At 43.3% G+C, this 23003-nt stretch overlaps 1 protein-coding gene across 1 annotated transcript; it reads left to right on the top strand.

The window, feature by feature from the left end:
* Positions 1-850: 850 nt before the first annotated feature.
* LOC120024548 (headcase protein homolog) lies at positions 851-6183 on the top strand. Its single transcript, XM_038968832.1, has 4 exons — positions 851-1175; positions 3461-4552; positions 5273-5427; positions 5691-6183. Exons 1-4 carry the CDS (start codon positions 1016-1018, stop codon positions 5853-5855), a joined length of 1572 nt encoding a protein of 523 aa, XP_038824760.1. The 5' UTR covers positions 851-1015; the 3' UTR covers positions 5856-6183.
* The last annotated feature ends 16820 nt before the right edge of the window (positions 6184-23003 follow it).

The raw sequence follows: 23003 nt of genomic DNA, 5'->3' as shown, positions 1-23003 counted from the left end.
GCAAGTGCTTCAAGAGAGACCTTTGCACATACTGCTTTTGCAAAAGCCTCTTTTGAAGCACTTGCATTTTAGTTTTTCCGATGCATGGTGTTACTGTTATTCAAGGAATCACATACTTAGTATTGTGCTCTGGTAGGAAAGAAATGGGAAGCAATTGTAATTCTTCAAGAAAATGGGTAGGAAAATAAATAAAAACAATGACAAATTTAGCAATGTACAATTTCTCTGAACTAATACAATGCATTTACAGTATGATCATTATCAAACTTCATCGAAGTGCAGTTCCTTTCCAAACTTCATCATTGTCTTCTTATAATGGCAATAATACATTCCTAAGAAATCAATGGGGGGTTCTGAGGATGGTGAATAAAGTACCAACCTTTACTTTGCAGCCTGATTATTAGCCCAATACAACAGATGCATTGCATACATCTATCTTTTTGTAGCCTTATGCTGTGTTATTACATTGCACTCTGCCTCTACTGTATTATTGAAGAACATTTGTATTCATGAAAAGGATAGGAGACCATGCAACTGCAGACTAAGTCTGCACTCAATCAATCTATTGTTGGCAAAGCCATAGAAGATTATGACTGCAACTGTAGCCTCAGATAAACCAGATAAAGCATTGACTTGATCCTGAGGTATTACCGTGGATTCCCCTTCCTACCAGGCCCCTTTACTTGGGACTCCCTTGCTAGATCTAATAATAACTTACAGCAATGGGTCGGGGGGCGGGGCCATGTTTCGTCATGGAGGCAGGAGGAAAACAGAACAGCGCCTGACCGATCTACATTCAAAGCAGGAATCAAAACAAGAAACGGACACGCCTTCTTCGTAGGTTACCTTTACTGTCACAACTGCAGAAATCTAGATGGTGATATAGCTGCAAAAACAGTACCACCTGCAATCAAGAAGAGAGAATCAGTGCATTTGAAGTGGGATTCAAATGGAACCCGCAGAAATGTCAGACAGTCGTTTATAGTTTGAAATTATTCATATCAGGATCAGTAAAATGCCCAACCAGAAAAGCAACAAGGGGAAGAGAAATAAACGCACTAATAGTAGTGGAGATGAGCAAGAAAATGGAGCCAGTGCTGCCGCAACAGTGGGAGCACCAGGGGTAACAACCTTATTGGGGGCTACAGCTGCACGGTTACACGAGCATACAAGTGGTAAGTGTGAAATTGTGTCAAAACATGCGTGACAAGTTATTGCAATGGATTTTATTGCATACGCACGAGACGACATAAGCTTACGTTGCTTCACATATCATTGTTGTCATCGACTGTACCTAACTCACGTGTTATTGCTTTATTGGCAACTAGCATTATGCATTTGTAATTTAATGATGCGTTGACATGGAGCTCCATGCACTGCCATATCACGATGCACATATTCAGCCTGGTCTCTTAGACTAGAGTAACATAATAAACGTATATCCGGTATACGTCAATGAGTATGTTAAGTTACCTTTGGTAACCGCCCTACATAAGACCGAATGTTGTTTTAGGCGGTAAACGAAAGTAAAGTGATTGATCGGGGTGGATGGGTGAGCCTATAACGCGAACATGTAGCAACTCAAAGGTTGCGTGTTCGAATCTCATCACAGACTATTTTAACTAATTAGCAACTTTGCAACTGCTTAGCATGTTAGCTAACCCCAACGTCTAACAACCCAAAGGTTACGTGTTCAAATCTCATCATGGCAACTTTAGCATTTGAGCTAATTAGCTGTGCAACTACTTACTACTTTTTAGCTACTTATCATGTTAGCTAACCCGTCCCCTAACCTTAACCCCTAGCTAACGTTAACGTTATCCATTTAGCCACCTAGCTAACATTAGCCACAGCAAATTGGAATTTGTAACATATTATACACCTCGCAAATTCATAACATTGAACAAATTGCAATTCGTAATATATACGAATTGTAATTCATAACATAATTTGAAGTGGTTGACGGACATTCACAAATCATACTAATTGGAGTGTCCCGGATTTACATTTGTCTTAGTATGATATGTTTCGTATAGTATGTATTCATTTGTGGATGTCTATCATCCATTTTGTATGATATGTTACAAATTGAAATTCGTACAATATGTAACAAATTTGCTAAATGTATAATATTTGACGAATTCCAATTGTTTTTGGCTAACGGTGGCTATGTGTCTAACGTTAGCTAGGGGTTAAGGTTATGAGTTAGTTGAAAGGGTTAGGGGAAGGGTTAGTTGACATGCTATGTAGTTGCAAAGTAGCTAAAAAGTAGTGAGTAGTTGCTAAAGTTGTCCGTGATTAGATTCGAACATGCAGCATTTGGGTTGGTAGATGTTCGCATTATACGTCTACCCATCCTCGCATTATACGTCCACCCGCGACGAGCCAACCTACTTTCATTTTTGCCTTAAGTAACCTTCTGTCTCATGTACCCATACCAAACGTAACATATTGTACAAATTTTACTGTACTGGATTTACATTTACTATGTGATGTCTAGTCTATGAGACCAGGCTGATCTAGAACCTGAATAACCCTTTTTGGTTCCAGCTATAACCCTTTTGGTTACATGTAGAACCGTTTTGGGTTCAAAGTAGAGCCATTTCCACAGTGGGTTCTACATGGAACCCGAAAGGGTTGTACCTGTGTAACAGTGCTACTTCCGTCCCTCTCCTCGCCCCTACCTGGGCTCTAACCAGGGACCCTCTGCACATATCGACAACAGTTACCTATCGCTCCACAAAAGCCGCAGAGCAAGGGAAACCATTACTTCAAGTCTCAGAGCGAGTGACGTCACAGATTGAAACGCTATTAGCGAGCACCCTGCTAACCAGCTAGCCATTTCACACCGGTTACACCTGGAACCAAAAACGGTTCCCCTATGGGGACAGCCAAAGAACCCTTTTGGAACCCTTTTTTCTATGAGTGTAGTGCTACTTTAATTACTTCATTAAAGGTCTCCCCTGAATCGTTGAAGGCCACATTTTCATTAAATCTATTCGTTGGACTACTTCCCCACTCACTTGGCTGTACTGATGGGTTTCCCTGTCTGATGTGTATTCAGACGGCCTTTCTCAGTGATCCATGCTCAGTGATGATGGCTCTTATGTTGCAAGATAACACAGATTCCATTAACATTCTTCTTATTTTTGAATGTTCACACAGTCCATTACTGTTTAATGATAAGTTCCAGACAGGCTCTGCATTGATGTTTCAGTCCTGAATCGTTCACTAACAGCATGGAATATTGTCAACATTGCATTCACAGGAGTTAGTCTTTACAGCATGAATGAAATGAATCTATTATGTTTAATATCGTTTTGTTGTTCTGTGATATGTCCAAAGTGAATTTTGTGCCTCAAAACTCATGTTTGTTTTTATTTTCAAGTCATACGTTGTATGAAGATGTTATAATATAGTTATGAGTGATATAGTAACTCTTTTGTTTTGTGTCCAGCAGAGGCCCCCTGTGCTACCCCTCTTGTGTGCAGTCTGGCCAGAGACATTGACCTTGAGAAGGATGACTATCAACGTGTAGTGTGCAACAGTGATAGCTGCCCCTATGGCAACTGGATGCACTTGCAGTGCTTCTATGAGTGGGAGAGCAGCATCCTGGTCCAGTTCAACTGCATTGGAAGGGCCCGAAGCTGGAACGAGAAGCAGTGCCGGCAGAACATGTGGACTAAGAAGGGATACGACCTGGCCTTCCGCTTCTGCTCCTGCCGCTGCGGCCAGGGCCACCTTAAGAAAGACACAAACTGGTACCAGGTGAAGCGCATGACAGATGTAAAGAAGAAGATCCCTCTGGAGAAGAGCCTGGGGAAGTTGAGCAGCTCAACTGGAGCTGGAGGGGGTGCATGTGGAGGCGGGTTGGATCTGCCTGATGACCCTAAGAGGGGCAAGTTACATGGGGGCAGTAAGCTGGCTCACAGAGCAAGTCAGGAGCTGCCTCGCCGACAGTCAGTGGATCGGCAGAACTCTCAAGAGAGGGGACACGTAGGGCTGTTCTGTGCAAGCAGCCTGGGGCCCCGCTCACCCTCTGAGTCCCCAGGCCAGTCCCCTCCGTTAGGCTTCTCCTTCTTCTCCCCGCCCGCCTTCGCAGGGCCCCGCAACTCCCGGCACCTGGGGGAGTTCCTGAAGAATGCAGTGCACATGGATAGTCACCGGAAGCACATGCTGTCAAGCGGCATGCTGGGTCGCGGAGGCCACCTGGATCACACCATCTTGCCTCTGCCCAGACTCACCCTGGGGGACAACCCAGTGCAGTTCCTGCGAAGGCTGGACCTCACAGAGCTGCTGACCCACATTCCCAGACACAAGCTGAACACCTACCACGTACGTATGGAGGATGATGCCCAGGCGGGCCAGGGAGAGGACCTGAGGAGGTACATCCTGTCGGCTCTGAGCGCCAGCCACAGGAACATGGTCAACTGTGCCCTGTGCCACCGCACCCTGCCTGTCTTTGAACAGTTCCCCCTGGTGGACGGGACCCTGTTCCTGAGCCCCGCTAGACATGATGAGATCGAGTACGATGTGCCGTGCCACCTGCAAGGTAGGCCTGCGGAACAATGTCTGTCTCTGAGGAACTGAATTTGAAACACTTAGGCTATCAGAATCAGCAGACAGCCAAAACATTGCACATGCCTCATAAGTATGTTGTGATAGGCTACAAACTCAAATATTGCGAACGGAAAATGGCATCATTCTTGTTTGATATTCTGTGGACATATTTTCCCACAAACAGTCTCAGGAAACCTGTAATTACAACATTGAAAATGATTGGCTTGGTTCCGAGCTTCCTGCTGAGGTAGAAAAAATGTGTACAGTGAAAAGTTCAAGCTTACTGTTGACAGCTGATAAGGTCTCAGGAGCTACAGTATGTGACTGCAAGCAAATTATTTGGACTTCAAAAGATGTATGGTGGGACAGACAATTTTCATAATTTGTTATTCTGGTCTGCATATAGGGTGTTATCTCTTGCATATATTTAAGATGAGAACACACCATAATAAACTTGTCACAATACAATTAATTACTTTAATTGAGAAGTAAATTAAATGATTATGCCACATGAATGTGATCAAGCATATCATACATATCAATCAAGTCAATCTATCCAGTTTTCCACGAGCAGCTTGGTAGCTATTCACCACATGGATATGAATTAAAACAGTGGAAGGATGATGTTGCTTTGATCTTCAGGCATGTATTTTTCACGCTGTAGGGCTTATTGTAGATTCTATTAAATAACACTATTGTTTCTCTTGTGAAGGGAGGCTGATGCACCTGTATGCAATCTGTGTCGACTGTCTGGAGGGAGTCCACAAAATTGTATGTATCAAGTGCAAGTCCAGGTGGGATGGGAGCTGGCACCAGTTAGGGACAATGTACACCTACGATATACTGGCTGCGACGCCATGTTGTCAGGTGAGTAGGCTACTTAGTATTCCTCACATTGTTTTCTTCTCATGAGGAGTTTGAAATTCATCTTTGGGTCAGTATCAGCATGGTCAAGGGTCGTCATTCGGACATGGCAGGCTGCCATAAAGTAACTTCATGGGCCATAGTCAGATCAAAATGCAGGTTGTGTTGTGGCTAGATCTCTTGCTATCAATTAGTCTCATTGACATTATGGATGGCAAAGTCAACTACTGCAGATCCATAGCCATTTCCTCTCTTTGTGCCCTTAGGCCCGTCTGAACTGCAAGCACTGTGGTAAGCCGGTCATAGATGTCAGGGTGGGGATGCAGTACTTCTCAGAGTACAGCAACGTGCAGCAGTGCCCCCACTGTGGGAACCTCGACTACCACTTTGTCAAGCCATTCTCCTCCTTCAAAGTCTTGGAAGCTTATTGACAAATGTTGTGCATGTATGCTAGTGCTGTTTCTCTTGTTAAATTCTTTTTTTTAACTAGGCAACTTTATTTTGAGCCTTGAATACTTTTTTCTGGGCTTCAGTTATTGTTTTCTCTTTTTTTATGTATAGAAAGAATATGACTCCACTAAAAAGTTCCAAGACAACATCTACATGATTTCAGAAAAAAAGTATATTCATAAGACCTTAAACGGTTTGGAACTGTCTGGCACTTAAAAAGACGAGCAACACATATACTGTGACAAGTGAATGTATCTGTAGGTCAAATTGCATTTTTACAAAAAATCTCTAATAAAGGAGAGAAAGAAATGTTGCATGTTCTTGTTCATCATAATTGGCAAACAGCAAAGAGTCAGTGGAAATTAGTACATTTTAAATGATACTATGAATCTCTTTGGTTAATGCTTGGCTTATTGGTGCACAGTGATTGGTACATTTTGAAGGTATGTAGTGACGAATATCTACCCCCCGTACTGTAAAAAAATTTGCACAGCCTCTCATTGAATTCACTCACTCAAAATAATGTTTAAGACCACAAATAACAATAACTGTAGCGACCCTGTGTTTATAAACGTGGATATTGACTTTACCACTTAAGCATGCCTTTGTGGCACAGTCGATGCCATGCAGGGCTACAGGCCAGAAGGTTGAGGGTTAGCCGACCACCACGGATGAGCTCACTATTTGAACAAGGAGAGTGATGAAGTGCTGCATCAGATGACTGGCCTCCTCAATCACCCAACCTCAACCCAATTGAGATGGTTGGGGATGAGTTGGACCGCAGAGTGAAGGAAAAGCTGCCAACAAGTGCTCAGCATATGTAGGAACTCCTTCAAGACTGTTGGAAAAGCATTCCTCATGAAGCTGGTTGAGAGAATGCCACGAGTGTGCAAAGCTGTCATCAAGGCAAAGAGTGGCTACTTTGAAGAATCTCAAATATAAAATATATTTTTTATTTAACACTTTTTTGGTTACTATATGATTCCATGGGTTATTTCATAGTTTTGATGTCTTCACTATTATTCTACAATGTAGAAAATAGTAAAAATAAAGAAAAACACTGGAATGAGTAGGTGTGTCCAAACTTTTGAGTGGTACTGTATATACTCACCCTAAAGTTACATTAGTAGCCAGCAATGTTGCTGGGGCTGGAGAGGTGGCATCCTTCTGATGTACTCAATATGACTGTCCCATGTTCTCCACTGCAACCTGTTGAAGAGGGCTCCCCTGACTGGAGGAAGCCCGGGATCTATGTTTCTGTTGCATAATGTGAAGAAGCCTCCGTTACATCCTGCTTCATATGAGCAAAATGTGCTTCCTGCACACTATCAGAAAAGGGAAAACCATACGAAGGATGCAGAAATGTGGCTCTCTGGTAGTCCACACATTGGGGTGTTACTGCAGCCCCACCTGGTGCTGAGTAGTATCCCACAGGTGGAGGAGAGGGAACATAGGGTCCATGCTGCACCGTCCTCAGGCGTGGGGTTTCCATAGGCTCCAGAGAGGGGGTATAATCCACATGGTAGTAGTACACTGGATACCTCAGAACCATACTCCACTGGACCGCGGGTTGGCAGTGTGGAAATTACCCTGTGTGGTCTCTGTGGGCCGCCATACTAAAGGAAAGGGGGATACCTAGTCCACATGTTTTAAGCAGACCACCATAGTGCCTGTGCCCAAGAACACTAAGGTAACCTGCCTAAATGACTACCGACCCGTAGCACTCACGTCTGTAGCCATGAAGTGCTTTGAAAGGCTGGTCATGGCTCACATCAACACCATCATCCCAGAAACCCGAGACCCACTCCAATTTGCATACCGCCCCAACACATCCACAGATGATGCCCTTTCCCACCTGGACAAAAGGAACACCTATGTGAGAATGCTATTCATTGACTACAGATCAGCGTTCAACACCATAGTGCCCTCAAAGCTCATCAATAAGCTAAGAACCCTGGGACTAAACACCTCCCTCTGCAACTGGATCCTGGACTTCCTGACGGGCTGCCCCCAGGTGGTAAGTGTAGGTAACAACACATCCGCCACGCTGATCCTCAACACGGGCCCCTCAGGGGTGCGTGCTCAGCCCCCTCCTGTACTCCCTGTACACTCATGACTGCACGGCCAGGCACGATTCTAACACCATCATTGTTAGATGGGGGTATAACAACGAGACAACCTATAGGGAGGAGGTCAGAGACCTGGCCGTGTGGTGCCAGGACAATAACTTCTCCCTCAACGTGATCAAGACAAAGGAGATGATTGAGGACTACAGGAATAAGAGGACCGAGCACGCCCCCATTCTCATCGACGGGGTTGCAGTGGAGCAGGTTGAGCGCTTCAAGTTCCTTGGTGTCCACATCACCAACAAACTAACATGGTCCAAGCACACCATGACAGTTGTGAAACGGGCATGACAAAACCTATTCCCCCTCAGGAGACTGAAAGATTTGGCATGGGTCCTCAGATCCTCAAAAGGTTCTACAGCTGCACCATCGAGAGCATCCTGACTGGTTGCATCACTGCTTGGTATGGCAACTGCTCGGCCTCCGACCGCAAGGCACTACAGAGGGTAGTGCGAACAGCCCAGTACATCACTGGGGCCAAGTTTCTTGCCATCCAGGATCTCTATACCAGGCGGTGTCAGAGGAAGGTCCTAAAAATTGTCAAAGACCCTTGTCATAGACTGTTCTCTCTGCTACCACATGGCAAGCGGTACCGGAGCGCCAAGTCTAGGTCCAAAAGGCTTCTAAACAGCTTCTACACCCAAGCCATAAGACATCTGAACATCTAGTCAAATGGCTACCCAGACTATTTGCATTCCCCCCCCCCCCCCCCCCCCTCTCCACACCACTACCACTCTCTGTTGTCATCTATGCATAGTCACTTTAATAACTCTACCTACATGTACATACTACCTCAACTAACCGGTGCCCCCGCACATTGACTCTGTACCAGCACCCCCTGTATATATTGTTATTTTTTACTGCTACTCTTTAATTACTTGTTACTTTTATTTCTTATTCTTATCCAGATTTTTTGAAACTGCACTGTCGGTTAGGGGCTCGTAATTAAGCATTTCACTGTAAGGTCTACACCTGTTGTATTCGGCGCATGTGACTAATGCAATTTGATTTGATTTTGATTTAACCCAACCCCTCTGAATCAGAGAGGTGGGGTGGGCTGCCTTAATCGACATCTACATCATCGGCACCCGGGGAATATTGGGTTGACTGCCTTGCTCAGGGGAAGATCAACAGATTTTTACCTTGTCAGCTCAGGGATTCAAACCAGCAACCTTTCAGTTACTGGCCCAATGCTCCTACCCTCCAGGCTACCTGCTGAGGTGTCAGCAAAGGCACAAATCCAGCTTGAAGGACCATGGAAGAGAGAGCACTGACAAAAATGAAAATGTACATCCCCATTTTCATTTTCGTCAGTGTGTGTAAATAAAGTTCCCTGTATGTGTTAACTCTTGGGGTGCCTTATTCCCCTCTAACCGAGGGCGGTGTCAGTGGGTCACAGGTCAGCAAATACATGGAGCCTGGTCGCTCTCTTTCAAGTACACTCGTAACAATCTAAGCATTATGAAACTTCTATTAGATCAAATAAGCCTCACATATCAAAATAACAATTCATGTTTATCTTGACTAAATTCGACCCCCATACAAAAATTCCTTGCATGCTTAACATGGATAGATTTTGGGCAGAGACAGGGCTCTCGCTTTGCCTCCCTCTCTCTGCCTGAACCAACTGTCACTGGTTTAAACTATGACAGAGAGGTGGGGGTGTTCGTTTAATGTGGAACAAGCTTTTATTTTCATATTTACCACTATCAGTACAAAATGCCATTTTAAACAAATAAGAGAATGGTTAAATTAGAGACCCCCCCAAAGTTTGACTTATTTTGGGGAGCTCATGTTTCCTTCGGGGGTCTGAGCCCCCTTTGGCCCCCCGTAATTTGCACACTGAACAGATGTTTATTTGCATTTATCAAATGGCGTGGCGGTGCACAGTTTGGATGCTAGAATTATATTTTGGACGAACATGTGCAGTTAGCCTTGAAGTAGCCTAATCAGATTAAAACTTTGACTGGTTGTGTTTATGCCACACATAAAAAGGTAATACATTTTATATTTAGGCTATATTGAAGCGTTCTAGGTGAGCGAAAAATAGCTACTTGGATCGGAGAGGAGGCAATGCAACTTTAAGCTTTCCTGAATAACTGGGCCTTCAGAAAGTATTTATTGAAATGAAATACAGAAATATCTCATTTACATAAGTATTCACACCCCTGAGTCAATACTTTGTAGAACTAACTTTGGCGGCAATTTCAGATTTGAGTCGTCTTGGGTACTGTATGTCTGTATCAGCTTTGCACATCAGTGGCGTGTATTCATGGATGCCAAGGGAAGGGAAAAATACATGTATAAAAAAAAAAGAATGCATCTTTCGTCTCTGTGTTTCATAATTTTCCTTAAATTCGCAAGAGGCGGAATGTATCTCACTGGAGAAAGCATCCGAGCGAGCGAAACAGTGCCTCTCTTTCTCAGTATGTTTAGCCCACTTATCTGAGGCTGTGGTCAAAAAGAGTATGGCATCGTTGCCGCCCGTAGCATTGAATGCAAGAGAAGCGAGAGGATTTCGCCTCCCTTGATCATTTAAAAATAATAATAATAGCCAATCAGTGTTGGCTAAACTGAGTGAGCTCAAATGTGAATGGTCCTGATACACACAAAAAAAAGTGTCAAGGGAAGCCAGTTTGGATTTGACTTGACACCAATCACATCACATCAAAAGCAGAACGTAGAGGGGAATAAGGCACCCCAAGAGTTAACACATACAGGGAACTTTATTTACACAACTGTTGCATCTCGTTGTTTTTTCTACTTGCACGCACGCACACACAAATCAGTACCATCGACAGCCACATCATATTTAGCTTATGTTGATTTGATTAAATTGTTTTTGGTATATTTTAGTTGTCACCGTATTAAACTAAGTGCAGGTGATTTGATGATGTTGAAATGTTGCTGGAATAGTGCAGGCAGCACCTGTTTTCTTTTCCACTTGTGGCAACTCTCCATGTTTCTAAATCAATGGTTGTTTAGTATTCTGAAACATTAACTTGCTTGACCATGCTGTAGGTCATGAAACTGTTTGTTACATGCAAAATGCTTTGTGGAATTCACTGGACAGATGTTGCTCTCCGGTATTGTGATGAAACAAAGGTGTGGTTGAATTTATTCTCCCACTGTGTCTTATAATAAAAATAATAAAATGTTATCCCTTTTTCGTGATTACGATCTTGTCTCATCGCTGCAACTCCCCAACAGGCTCGGGAGAGGCAAAGGTCGAGTCATGCTTCCTCCGAAACATGACCTGCCAAACCGCACTTTTTAACACCCACTAACCAGGGAGCCAGAAATACCGTTCAACTGACGACCGAAGACAGCCTGCAGGCGCCTAGCCTGCCACAAGCAGTTGCTAGAGCGCAATGAGCCAAGTAAAGCCCCCCTGGCCAAACCCTCCCCTAACCCAGGCTACGCTGGGCCAATTGTGCGCCGCCCTATGGGACATCCGGTCATGAGCAGTTGTGACACAACCTGGGATCAAACCCAGGTCTGTAGTGATGCCTCAAGCACCGCAGTGCCTTAGACCGCTGCACCACTCGGGAGGCCCTGCTTTAAAGTATTTTTACATAAGTACTTTTTACACCACTGATGAATGGTGGAAAGAGAGCAGGATAGATACAGTAGTTAGACTGGTGGACTATATTGATCTGTGGTATAGTTAGTGTGCGGAAAAGCGTAGTGCATAAGGATGTACCAAAACACCTTTATAGGGAAGGCTCATACAAGGCAAGCAGATGAGGAAATTTGCCTAGGATGGAATAAATTATGTAGTAAAACCTGCAAATGGTCAAATGTAAACCAGGGAAAAAACATACCACCCTCCCCTTTGCCCAGTTTTTTAAAAACTATCTGCAAAGGATGAATGTAAATCAGGGGGAAAAAACACAACCCTCCCCAAAGCAAAAAAAAAGTTAAGACAACTGTTCCCTATTTTAGAATTAGAATGAGACTCCTCTAGCTCCACAATGACATAGGGTGCATGCCAGGCAGCAGGTTGTCAGCCAGCCTGCCAGCTTAGTGGAGTCTGCCACTAGCATAGTCTGTATCCCCATTGAGACCGTGTCTGTGCCTTGATCTAGGTTGGGCACAACTAAACATGGCGGTGTTCGCTTTAGCAATCTCACTAGAATAAAGACCTCCTTTCCTGTCATTATTGAAAGAGATTGTGATATCTCACATCTCAAAATAGGGCAACTTAATGTTTGATCCCTCACTTCCAAGGCAGTTATAGTCAGTGAACTAATCACTGATCATAATCTTGATGTGATTGGCCTGACTGAAACATGGCTTAAGCTTGATGAATTTACTGTGTTAAATTAGGCCCCTCCTCCTGGTTACACTAGTGGCCATATCCCCCACACATTCTGCAGAGGCGGAGGTGTTGCTAACATTTCTGATAGCAAATTTCAATTTTCACCAAAAAAAAGACAGTCTTTTTGTCTTTTGAGCTTCTAGTCAGGAAATCCAGGAAATCAGGAAAGCCGACTCAATCACGTTTTATAGATACTGTTTACAGGCTTCCTGGGTTGTATACAGCGTTCCTGACTGAGTTCCCTGAATTCCTATCGAACCTTGTAGTCATGGCAGATAATATTCAAATTTTAAATTTGGGTCTGTGGATAAGTCCACAGACCCACTCCAAAAGGCTTTCGGAGGCATCATCGATGTCCAACATGTCTCCGGACCTACTCACTGCCACAGTCATACCCTGGACCTAGTTTTGTCCCATGGAATAAATATTGTGGATCTTAATGCTTTGCTCATAATCCTGGACTATTGGACCACCATCTTATTACGTTTGCAATCGCAACAAATAATCTGCATAGACCCCAACCAAGGATCATCAAAAGCCATCCAAAGATTCCTAGAATTCCTCCGCCTACCCAAGGACGTCAGAGTACAAAAATAGGTTAACCACCTGTTAGAGGAATTTAATTCCTATGTGTTCGTTAACCAATTAAATTATAACAAAGCAAACACTCTGTCTGTTTCTAATAATTTGTAAGGTTCTTATTTGCATAAAATAGACAAAGACCAGTCTCCAAATTAATCAATAGCGTTTATTCTCGAGAGCTCTGTTTATCATTTCCGGTACATTGGTCTATATACCTCGCATTTCGTCATAAACGTCCCTCCTCCTCTCAGATACAATGGCAACATAGTTCACAAGTCTTCTTCACATACATTGTCCGCCACCTGTTATACAATCTACTACAAGGCCAAGGTCTCTCCCCTCCCTGGGTGGGGAGACTTCCATCCCTGTTATCAGTTTCACAGTGGTCACAAGTTGTCTGCCACAGTTCCTTGCCTACCAACAGTCCCTCTTTCTTATGGACAAACATTCTTCATCAGACAGGATATAATTCTGTTAGTTATAATTCTACGTTAAATGTATAAATCCTTTAGTCATTATTCATAAAATTCCCATAACACCACCTAACTGAGGAACTAAATGTAACCTTGCGTAATACCCTAGATGCAGTCGTACCCCTAAAAACAAAAAACATTTGTCATGAGAAACCAGCTCCCTGGTATACAGAAAATACGCAAGCCCAGAAGCAAGCTTCCAGAAAATTGGAACGGAAATGACTCTCCACCAAACTGGAAGTCTTCCGACTAGCTTGGAAAGGCCGTACCGTGCAATATCGAAGAGCCCTCATTGCTGCTCGATCATCCTATTTTTCCAACCTAATTGAGGAAGAACAATCCAAAATGTAACTAAAAAGCAGAATTCCCGAAGAGAGGATGGCTTTCACTTCAGCAGTGATGAATTCATAAACTTCTTTGACAAAAAGATCATGATCATTAGAAAGCAAATTACGGATCACTCTAAATCTGCGTATTTCTCCAAAGCTCAATTGTCCTGAGTCTGCACAACACTGCCAGGACCTCGGATCAATGGAGACACTCAGGTTTTTTAATCGTATATCTCTTGACACATTCATGAATATAGTCAAGGACTCTAAACCTTCAATCTGCATACTGGACCCTATTCCAATTTAACTACTGAAAAAGCTGCTTCCTGTGCTTGGCCCTCCTATGTTGAACATAATAAACGGCTCCCTATCCACCAGATGTGTACCAAACTCACTAAAAGTGGCAGTAATAAAGCCTCTCTTGAAAAAGCCAAACCTTAACCCAGAAAATGTTTTTTTTTTTTAAACTACCAGCCTATATCGCATCTCCCATTCCTCTCAAATGTTAATAAAAAGCAGCATTTCACTGCCTTCCTGAAGACAAACAATGTATACAAAACGCTTCAGTCTGGTTTTAGACCCCATCATAGCACTGAGACTGCACTCGTGAAGGTGGTAAATTACCTTTTAATGGCGTCAGACCAAAGCTCTCCATCTGTCCTCGTGCTCCTAGACCTTAGTGCTGCTTTTGACACCATCGATCACCACATTCTTTTGGGGAGATTGGAAACCCTAATTGGTCTACATGGACAAGTTCTGGCCTGATTTAGATCTTATCTGTCGGAAAGATATCAGCTTCTCTCTGTGGATGGTTTGTCCTCTGACAAATCAAGTTTCGGTGTTTCTCAATGTTTCGTTTTAGGACCACTATTGTTTTTACATCTTGGTGATGTCATTCGGAAACATAATGTTAACTTTCACTACTATGCGGACGATACACAGCTGTACATTTCTATGAAACATGGTAAAGCCCCAAAATTGCCCTTCCTGGAAGCCTGTGTTTCAGACATAAGGAAATGGATGGCGGCAAATGTTTTACTTTTAAACTCGGACAAAACAGAGATGCTAGTTCTAGATCCCAAGAAACAGAGATCTTTGTTGGATCTGACAATGTCACGCCCTGATCTGTTTCACCTGTCCTTGTGCTTGTCTCCACCCCTTTCAGGTGTCGCCCTTCTTCCCCACTTATACCCTGGTTTTTTATACCTATGTTGCCTGTCTGTCTGTGCCAGTTCGTCTTGTTTGTTCAAGCCTACCAGCGTTTTGTGTCTCAGCGCCAGGAGCGCGTTTCTCGCACTCCTGGTTTTGACTCCGAGCCCGCCTGCCTGACCGCTCTGACTGAGCCTGCCTGCTGTCCTGTACCTTTGCTCCTACTCTGGATTACCAACCTCTGCCTGACCTGAGCCTGCCTGCCGTCCTGTACCTTGGCCCCACTTCTCTGGATTATCGACCCCTGTTTGCCTTGACCTGTCGTTTGCCTACCCCTCTTGTTACAATAAAACATTTTACTTCTACACAGTCTGCAGTTGGGTCTTACCTAAAACCTGATAGACAATTAATCTTGGTTGTACAGTTGTCTCAAATAAAACTGAGAGACCTCGGCGTTACTCTGGATCCTGATCTCTCTTTTGACAAAAATATCGAATATTTCAAGGACAGATTTTTTCCATCTTCGTAACATTGAAAAAAATCAGAAATGTTGTCCTAAAATTATGCAGAAAAGCTAATCCATGCTTTTGTCACTTCTAGATTAGACTACTGTAACATGGGTTTTCTCCTACCTGTCTCTCCGATTTGTTCCTGCCGTACGTACCTACACGTATGCCACAGTCACAAGATGTATGCTACAGTCCTTATTGTCCCTTGAAGCTAAATTTTTATGGAATGGTCTGCCTATCCATGTGAGAGACGCAGACTCTGTCTCGGCCTTTGTCTTTATTGAAGACTCATCTCTTCAGTAGGTCCTATGATTGAGTTTAGTCTGGCCCAGGGGTGTGAAGGTGAAGGGAAAGGCACTGTAGCGACGAACCGCCCTTGCTGTCTCTGGCTGGCCGGTTCCCCTCTCTCCACTGGGATTCTCTGCCTCTGACCCTATTACGGGGGCTGAGTCACTGGCTTACTAGTGCTCTTCCATTCCATCCCTAGGAGGGGTGCATCACTTGAGTGGGTTGAGTCACTGTCCGGGTTCGTGCCGTGGGGGAGATCTTCGTAGGCTATACTCAGCCTTGTCTCAGGGTAGTACGTTGGTGGTTTGCGGATATCCCTCTAATGGTGTGGGGGCTGTGCTTTGGCAAAGTGGGTGGGGTTATATCCTGCCTGGTTGGCCCTGTCCGGGGGTATTGTCGGACGGGGCCACTGTGTCTCCCGACCCTTCCTGTCTCTGCCTCCAGTATCTATGCTGCAATAGTTTGTGTCTAAGGTTAGTCTGTTATATCTGGTGTAATTCTCCTGTCTTATCCGGTGTCCTGTGTGAATTTAAGTATGCTCCCTCTAATTCTCTCCCTCTCCCTCCCCTCCCAAAGAACATGAGCCCTAGGACCATGCCTTAGGACTAACTGGCCTGATGACTCCTTACTGTTCCCAGTCCACCTGGTCGTGCTGCTGCTCCAGTTTCAACTGTTTTGCCTGCGGCTATGGAACCCTGACCTGTTCACCGGATGTGCTACCTTGTGCCGGACCTGCTGTTTTCGACTCTCTCTCTCTACCACACCTGCTGTCTCGAACTCTGAATGCTCAGCTATGAAAAGCCAACTGACATTTACTCCTGAGGTGCTGCCCTGTTGCACCCTCTACAACCACTGTGATTATTATTATTATTTGACCCTGCTGGTCATCTATGAACATTTGAACATCTTGGCCATGTACTGTTGTAATCTCCATCGGGCACATCCAGAAGAGGACTGGCAACCCCTCAGAGCCTGGTTCCTCTCTAGGTTTCTTCCTAGGTTCCTGCTGTTCTAGGGAGTTTTTCCTAGCCACCGTGCTTCTACATCTGCATTGCTTGCTGTTTGGGGTTTTAGGCTGGGTTTCTATATAGCACTTTATGACATCGGCTGATGTAAAAAGGGCTTTGTAAATACATTTGATTATTTGGGGAGTTTCTCCCATTCTTCTCTGCAGATCGTCTCAAACTCTGTCAGGTTGGATGGGGAGCGTTGCTGCACAGCTATTTTCAGGTCTCTCCAGAGATGTGTGATCGGGTTCAAGTCCGCACTCTGGCTGGGCCACTCAAGGAAATTCAGAGACTTGTCCTGAAGCCACTCCTGCGTTGCCTTGCCTGTGTGCTTAGGGTCGTTATCCTGCTGGAAGGTGAACCTTCACCTCAGTCTGAGGTCCTGATCGCTCTGGAGCAGGTTTTCATCAAGGATCTCTCTGTACTTTGCTCCTTTCATATTTGCCTTTATCCTGACTAGTCTCCCATTCCCTGCCGCTGAAAAATATTCCCACATCATGATGCTGCCACCACCTTGTTTCACAGTAGGGATGGTACCAGGTTTCCTTCAGATGTTACGCTTGGCATTCAGGCCAAGAAGTTCAATCTTGGTTTCATCAGACCAGAGAATCTTGTTTCTCATAGTCTGATAGTCTTTAGGCGCCTTTTGGCAAACTCCAAGCAGATTGTCATGTGCCTTTTACTGAGGAGTGGCTTCCGTCTGGCTACTCTATCATAAAGGCCTGATTGGGGGAGTGCTGCAGAGATGGTTGTCCTTCTGGAAGGTTCTCCCATCTCCACAGAGGAGCTCTGTCAGTGACCATCAGGTTCTTGGACACCTCCCTTACTGAGACCCTTCTCCCCCGATTGCTTTGTTTGGCTGGGCAGCAAGCTCTAGGAAGAGTCTTGGTGGTTCCAAACTTCTTCCATTTAAGAATGATGGAGGCCACTGTGTTCTTGGGGACCTTCAATGCTGCAGAAATGTTTTGGTACCCTTCCCCAGATCTGTGCGTCGACACAATCCTGCCTCTGAGCTCTACGGACAATTCCTTCGACCTCATGGCTTGATTTTTTCTCTGACATGCACTATCAACTGTGGGGCCTTATATTGACAGGTGTGTGTGTGCGCCTTTCCAAATCATGAACAATCATTTGACTTTACCACAGGAAGACTCCAATCAAGTTGGAGAAACATCTGAAGGATGATCAATGGAAACAAGATGCACCTGAGCTCAATTCCGAGTCTCATAGCAAAGGGTCTGAGCACTTATGTAAATAAGGTGCTTCTGTTTTTTATTTTTAATACATTTTCAAACATTTCTAAAAACCTGTTTTTGCTTTGTCATTATGGGGTATTGTGTGTAGATTTAATTTTTTATCCATTTTGGAATAAGGCTGTAATGTAACAAAATGTTGAAAAGGTGTAGGGGTCTGAATACTTTCTGAAGGCACTGTACACTGAGTGTACAAATCATTAAGGACACCTGCTCTTTCCATGACATAGACTGACCAGGTGAATCCAGGTGAAAGCTATGATCCCTTATTGATGTCACTTGTTAAATCCACTTTAATCAGTGTAGATGAAGGGGAGGAGACAGGTTAAAACCTGATGAGGACAGAGGGAGCTGTTGTCACTTTGGGGGAAAAACGTGCCCAATTTAAACGGCCTCGTACTCAATTCTTGCTCGTACAATATGCATATTATTATTACTATTGGATAGAAAACACTCTCTAGTTTCTAAAACCGTTTGAATTATATCTGTGAGTGAAACAGAACTCATTTGGCAGAAACTTCCTGACCAGGAAGTGGAAAGTCTGAAATCGAGGCTCTCTTCTAAGTCCTGCCTATAAATGGGCATGATACCTATTAGTATACATGCACGTCATACACCTTCCCCTGGATGTCAAGATGCAGTGAGAGAAGAAATTAGGTGATTATCTTGGTCTGAGATGGAATACGTCCTCTTGGAATGACGTGTCACCGATTTCATGTTTTCAGGAAGGCGCGAGGAGGACAGTGGGATTGCCTTCTGAATAGCTTTCTTTATAGGCGACTACTATCTCCGGCTTTGATTTTATTTGATACATGTGACAATATCATCGTAAAGTATGTTTTTTCAATATAGTTTTATTAGATTTTTGAAATTTATTCGGGACGTTAGGCGTGTTGCGTTGTGTGCCCTTTGTTCAGAATGGAGAGCTTCGCGCCACTTGGCCAGTGTGCTTGCTAATTCAAGAGGGAAAAACGATGTTCTAAATCCAAACAACGACTGTTCTGGACAAAGGACCCCTTGTCCAACATTCTGATGGAAGATCACCAAAAGTAAGAAACATTTTATGATGCTATTTCATATATCTGTCGAACTGTGTACTAGTAGTTTTGCGCCCAGGTTTTGGCCACTCTCTCGCTATAACATAAGCCTTATGTCGTAATGAAGATATTTTTAGAATTCTAACACTGCGATTGCATTAAGAACTAGTGGATCTATCATTTCCTATACAACATGTATTTTTTTGTAATGTTTATGAATAGCTATTTGGTCAGAATAGGTGAGAGTCTAATAGAAATATCCGCACATTCTGGGAAAAATAAGCTACGTTAGCATAATGGATAACCACTGATTTCAGCTCTAAATATGCACATTTTCGAACAAAACATAAGTGTATGTATAACCTGATGTTATAGGACTGTCATCTGAGGAAGGTTTATGAAGGTTAGTGAAAATTAATATCTTTTGCTGGTTTATTCGCTAACGCTAACGTGCCTATTGCTATCGCTAACGTGCCTTGATGAATGAATGCGGTAGTGTGGTAGTCTATTGTAGTAAGCTAATATAATGCTATATTGTGTTTTCGCTGTAAAACACTTAAAAAATCTGAAATATTGGCTGGATTCACAAGATGCTTGTCTTTCATTTGCTGTACACGATGCATTTTTCAGAAATGTTTTATGATGAGTATTTAGGTATTCCACGTTGGTCTCTATAATTACTCTGGCTGCTTCGGTGCTATTTTTGACGGTAGCTGTGATGGTAGCTGCAATGTAAAACTGATTTATACCTCAAATATGCACATTTTTCGAACAAAACATAGATTTATTGTGTAACATGTTATAAGACTGTCATCTGATGAAGTTGTTTCTTGGTTAGTTTGGTTGGTTCTTGGTTAGTTAGGTTGGCTTTGTGCATGCTACCTGTGCTGTGAAAAATGTCTGTCCTTTTTTGTATTTGGTGGTGAGCTAACATAAATATACGTGCTGTTTTCGCTGTAAAACATTTTAAAAATCGGACATGTTGGCTGGATTCACAAGATGTGTACCTTTCATTTGCTGTATTGGACTTGTTAATGTGTGAAAGTTAAATATTTCTAAAAAATATCTTTTGAATTTCACGCTCTGCCTTTTCAGTGGAATGTGGGAGGAGTTCCGCTGGCGGAACGCTAGAGTCAGACAGGTTAAAGAAGGATTTTTAAGCCTTGAGATAATTGAGACATGGATTGTGTATGTGTGCCATTCAGAGGGGGAATGGGCAAGACAAAGATTGAAATGCATTTGAACGGGGTATGGTAGTAGGTGCCAGGCGCATCGGTTTGTGTCAAGAACTGCAACGCTACTGGGTTTTTCACGCTCAACAGTTTCCAGTGTGTATCAAGAATGGTCCACCACCCAGGACATCCAGCCAACTTGACAACTGTGAAAAGCATTGAAGTACAACATGGGCCAGCATTCTTATGGAATGCTTTCGACACCTTGTAGAGTCCATGCCCCGATGAATTGAGGCTGTTCTGACTGCAAAAGAGGGTATGCAACTCAATATTAGGAATGTGTTTTTAATGGTTTGAACTTGGTGTATAACTTGTGAACAGTTACCCATTCCTAAAAGTGAGTACTATTTTAATAGTAATGTTAAATAATACACAATGGCTGTTAAGCCAATTATATTATGACTGTTGCCTCCTGTTGAAGTTTATTGTGATGGTAATGACGTTTGTTTTTGATCATTATTTGGCAGAGGTTGCTAGCTACAGTGGTATCTTCAACCTAGCCTGACTTTGAGCTAGTGTACGCTATCTTGACTTGCTATAAAGTTGGAGAAACAAGTTGAGGAAAAAGTAACTAAACAATGCATGTTTTATCACCTGAAACAAAATATTTATTCTGTCTTGAAAAAAAGGTCATATTTTACAATCTTCCAAAATAAATGCGATATCTGACAAGAGGGCTGTCCTCTTTATTGCGTTAGAAACAGTAAACTTGTCCGTTCAATAGCGGGGCAAGATTCTGTGATAGGGATTAACACGGGTAGCCGGTATCCTGGGACTGTCCCGGGACCACTTCACATTTCCTGAAAAAATACAATTACAAGACCCGGGAAATTACAACATTTTCCCAATGTCTCAGTAATGCAATTCCACAAAATACACAACGCAAGAAAGAGGACAGCCCTCTTGTCAGATATCGCATTTATTTTGGAAGATTGTAAAATATGACCTTTTTTTTCAAGACAGAATAAATATTTTGTTTCAGGTGATAAAACATGCTTTGTTTAGTTACTTTTTCCTCAACTTGTTTCTCCAACTTTATAGCAAGTCAAGATAGCGTACACTAGCTCAAAGTCAGGCTAGGTTGAAGATACCACTGTAGCTAGAAGTGTGCACTTTATGGATGAATCCCGGTTTCAACTGTACCGGTCAGATGGCGTCGTGTGTGGGCGAGCGGTTTGCTGATGTCAACATTGTGAACAGTGTGCCAGTGGGGTTATGGTTTGGGCAGTGTGACGTCCCTCCCACTGTTTGCCGAATTCTTTCCCTTTGCTCTTGTTTTCCTTAATAGGATGTAGGTGGGCGGAGCTGGGAGGGTCATCAGCGAAATGGGACACGCCTGGGCTCAGCTGTGTCCCTGGTATAAATACACCTTTCCCTCATTCATTGAGGAGACTCTCTCCACGCAGACACACTGCATTTTTGGGTCTGGCTTGTTTGTTTTGGCACCTCTCAACACCCCTCATTTTCACCATCTATGCACGCAACCACTCACTTACACTAATGACTACACTCACCATTGTTAATTGTATATAGCTTACTTTATTTAATAAATATATTTTTTGTTATTCCTTATCTCCACGTTGTCTCCCTCTTTGTTAAGGGCCACAAGCCGGGTTCGTGACAGCAGGCATAAGCTACGGACAACAAACACAATTGCATTTTATGATCTGTATACAATTCCTGGAAGCTGAAAATGTCACAGTTCTTCCATGGCCTGCATACTCACCAGACATGTCACCCATTGAGCATGTTTGGGATGCTCTGGATTTACGTGTCCGACACCGTGTTCCAGCCAATATCCAGCAACTTCGCACAGCCATTGAAGAGGAGTAGGATAACATTCCACAGGCCACAATCAACAGCCTGATCAACTCTATGCGAAGCAGATGTGTGGCGCTGCATGAGGCAAATGGTGGTCACACCAGATACTGACTGGTTTTCTGATCCACGCCCCTGTGACCAACATATGCATATCTGTATTCCCAGTCATGTGAAATCCATAGATTAGGGCCTAATGAATTTATTTAAATTGACTGATTTCCTTATATGAACTGTAACTCAGTAAAATCTTAAAAATTGTTGCATGTTGCGTTTCATATTTTTGTTCAGTGTAATTTCAGCACCCTTTTGATTGGGACAGCACCATCACACTGTTTTGAGACGAGCGTCGGGGGCTTCTCTAGATAAATCAATCAACGTCAGATCTTTGTTTTCACTGAATCTCCGTTTGGATATTTGGTAACAATTAGGCTGGGGAAATGTTAGCTATGTTGAGGTGAGTGCTAATGATCATCTTTATTGTAGTTTGCTCACATATTAGCTGATCAGAACATTTAGCTAGCTTGTTATACAAGTGGATTTTGCTCTTCACTCGCGTTGTAGCCTGTCCTGCTCCCGACCAAAAGCCTGTGACTTGTCTGATAATCAATCAATCATTCGATTTTGTTTCATAGATCTCTGTCTGTATATTTGGTTAATTGATCTCTGGCTGGACAAGTGGAAGTGGTAGCTCATTTATTTGTTTGCTCATCTATCACTGATTAGAAACATTTAGCATGCAATAATGTAGCCTAAATCAAGTGTATAATTTATCTATTGACTCACGTAGTAGCCATATATAGACCCTAGGCTATTTTCCTATCGTCCCAATCCCACTGAAACGCAAAATCCTGACTCCTGTCTCGCATGAAAATTCGTAACTTTATTCTGTAATCCATAGGTTGCATTATCAAAGCACGTCTGGGCTATAACATTTCCCCTGCTTCTCTGCGCTGTCTCGTATTGTTGCCAATATGAGAGCTTCGGTGGAGAATGTGTGATCAA

This window comes from Salvelinus namaycush, chromosome 29 (assembly GCF_016432855.1).
Source record: "Salvelinus namaycush isolate Seneca chromosome 29, SaNama_1.0, whole genome shotgun sequence".
Classification (NCBI taxonomy): Eukaryota; Metazoa; Chordata; class Actinopteri; order Salmoniformes; family Salmonidae; genus Salvelinus; species Salvelinus namaycush.
The sequence above is the reverse complement of the archived record's forward strand: the minus strand, read 5'-3'. Positions and strand labels throughout refer to the sequence as shown.

What these genes read in the sequence shown, in the direction of transcription:
- LOC120024548 (XM_038968832.1), top strand. Translation starts at nt 1,016, where the DNA reads ATGCCCAACCAGAAAAGCAACAAGGGGAAGAGAAATAAACGCACTAAT. An exon ending in TGTGCCGTGCCACCTGCAAG is followed by an intron (nt 4,553 to 5,272) that starts GTAGGCCTGCGG and finishes TCTCTTGTGAAG; the next exon opens with GGAGGCTGATGCACCTGTAT. An exon ending in CTGCGACGCCATGTTGTCAG is followed by an intron (nt 5,428 to 5,690) that starts GTGAGTAGGCTA and finishes TTGTGCCCTTAG; the next exon opens with GCCCGTCTGAACTGCAAGCA.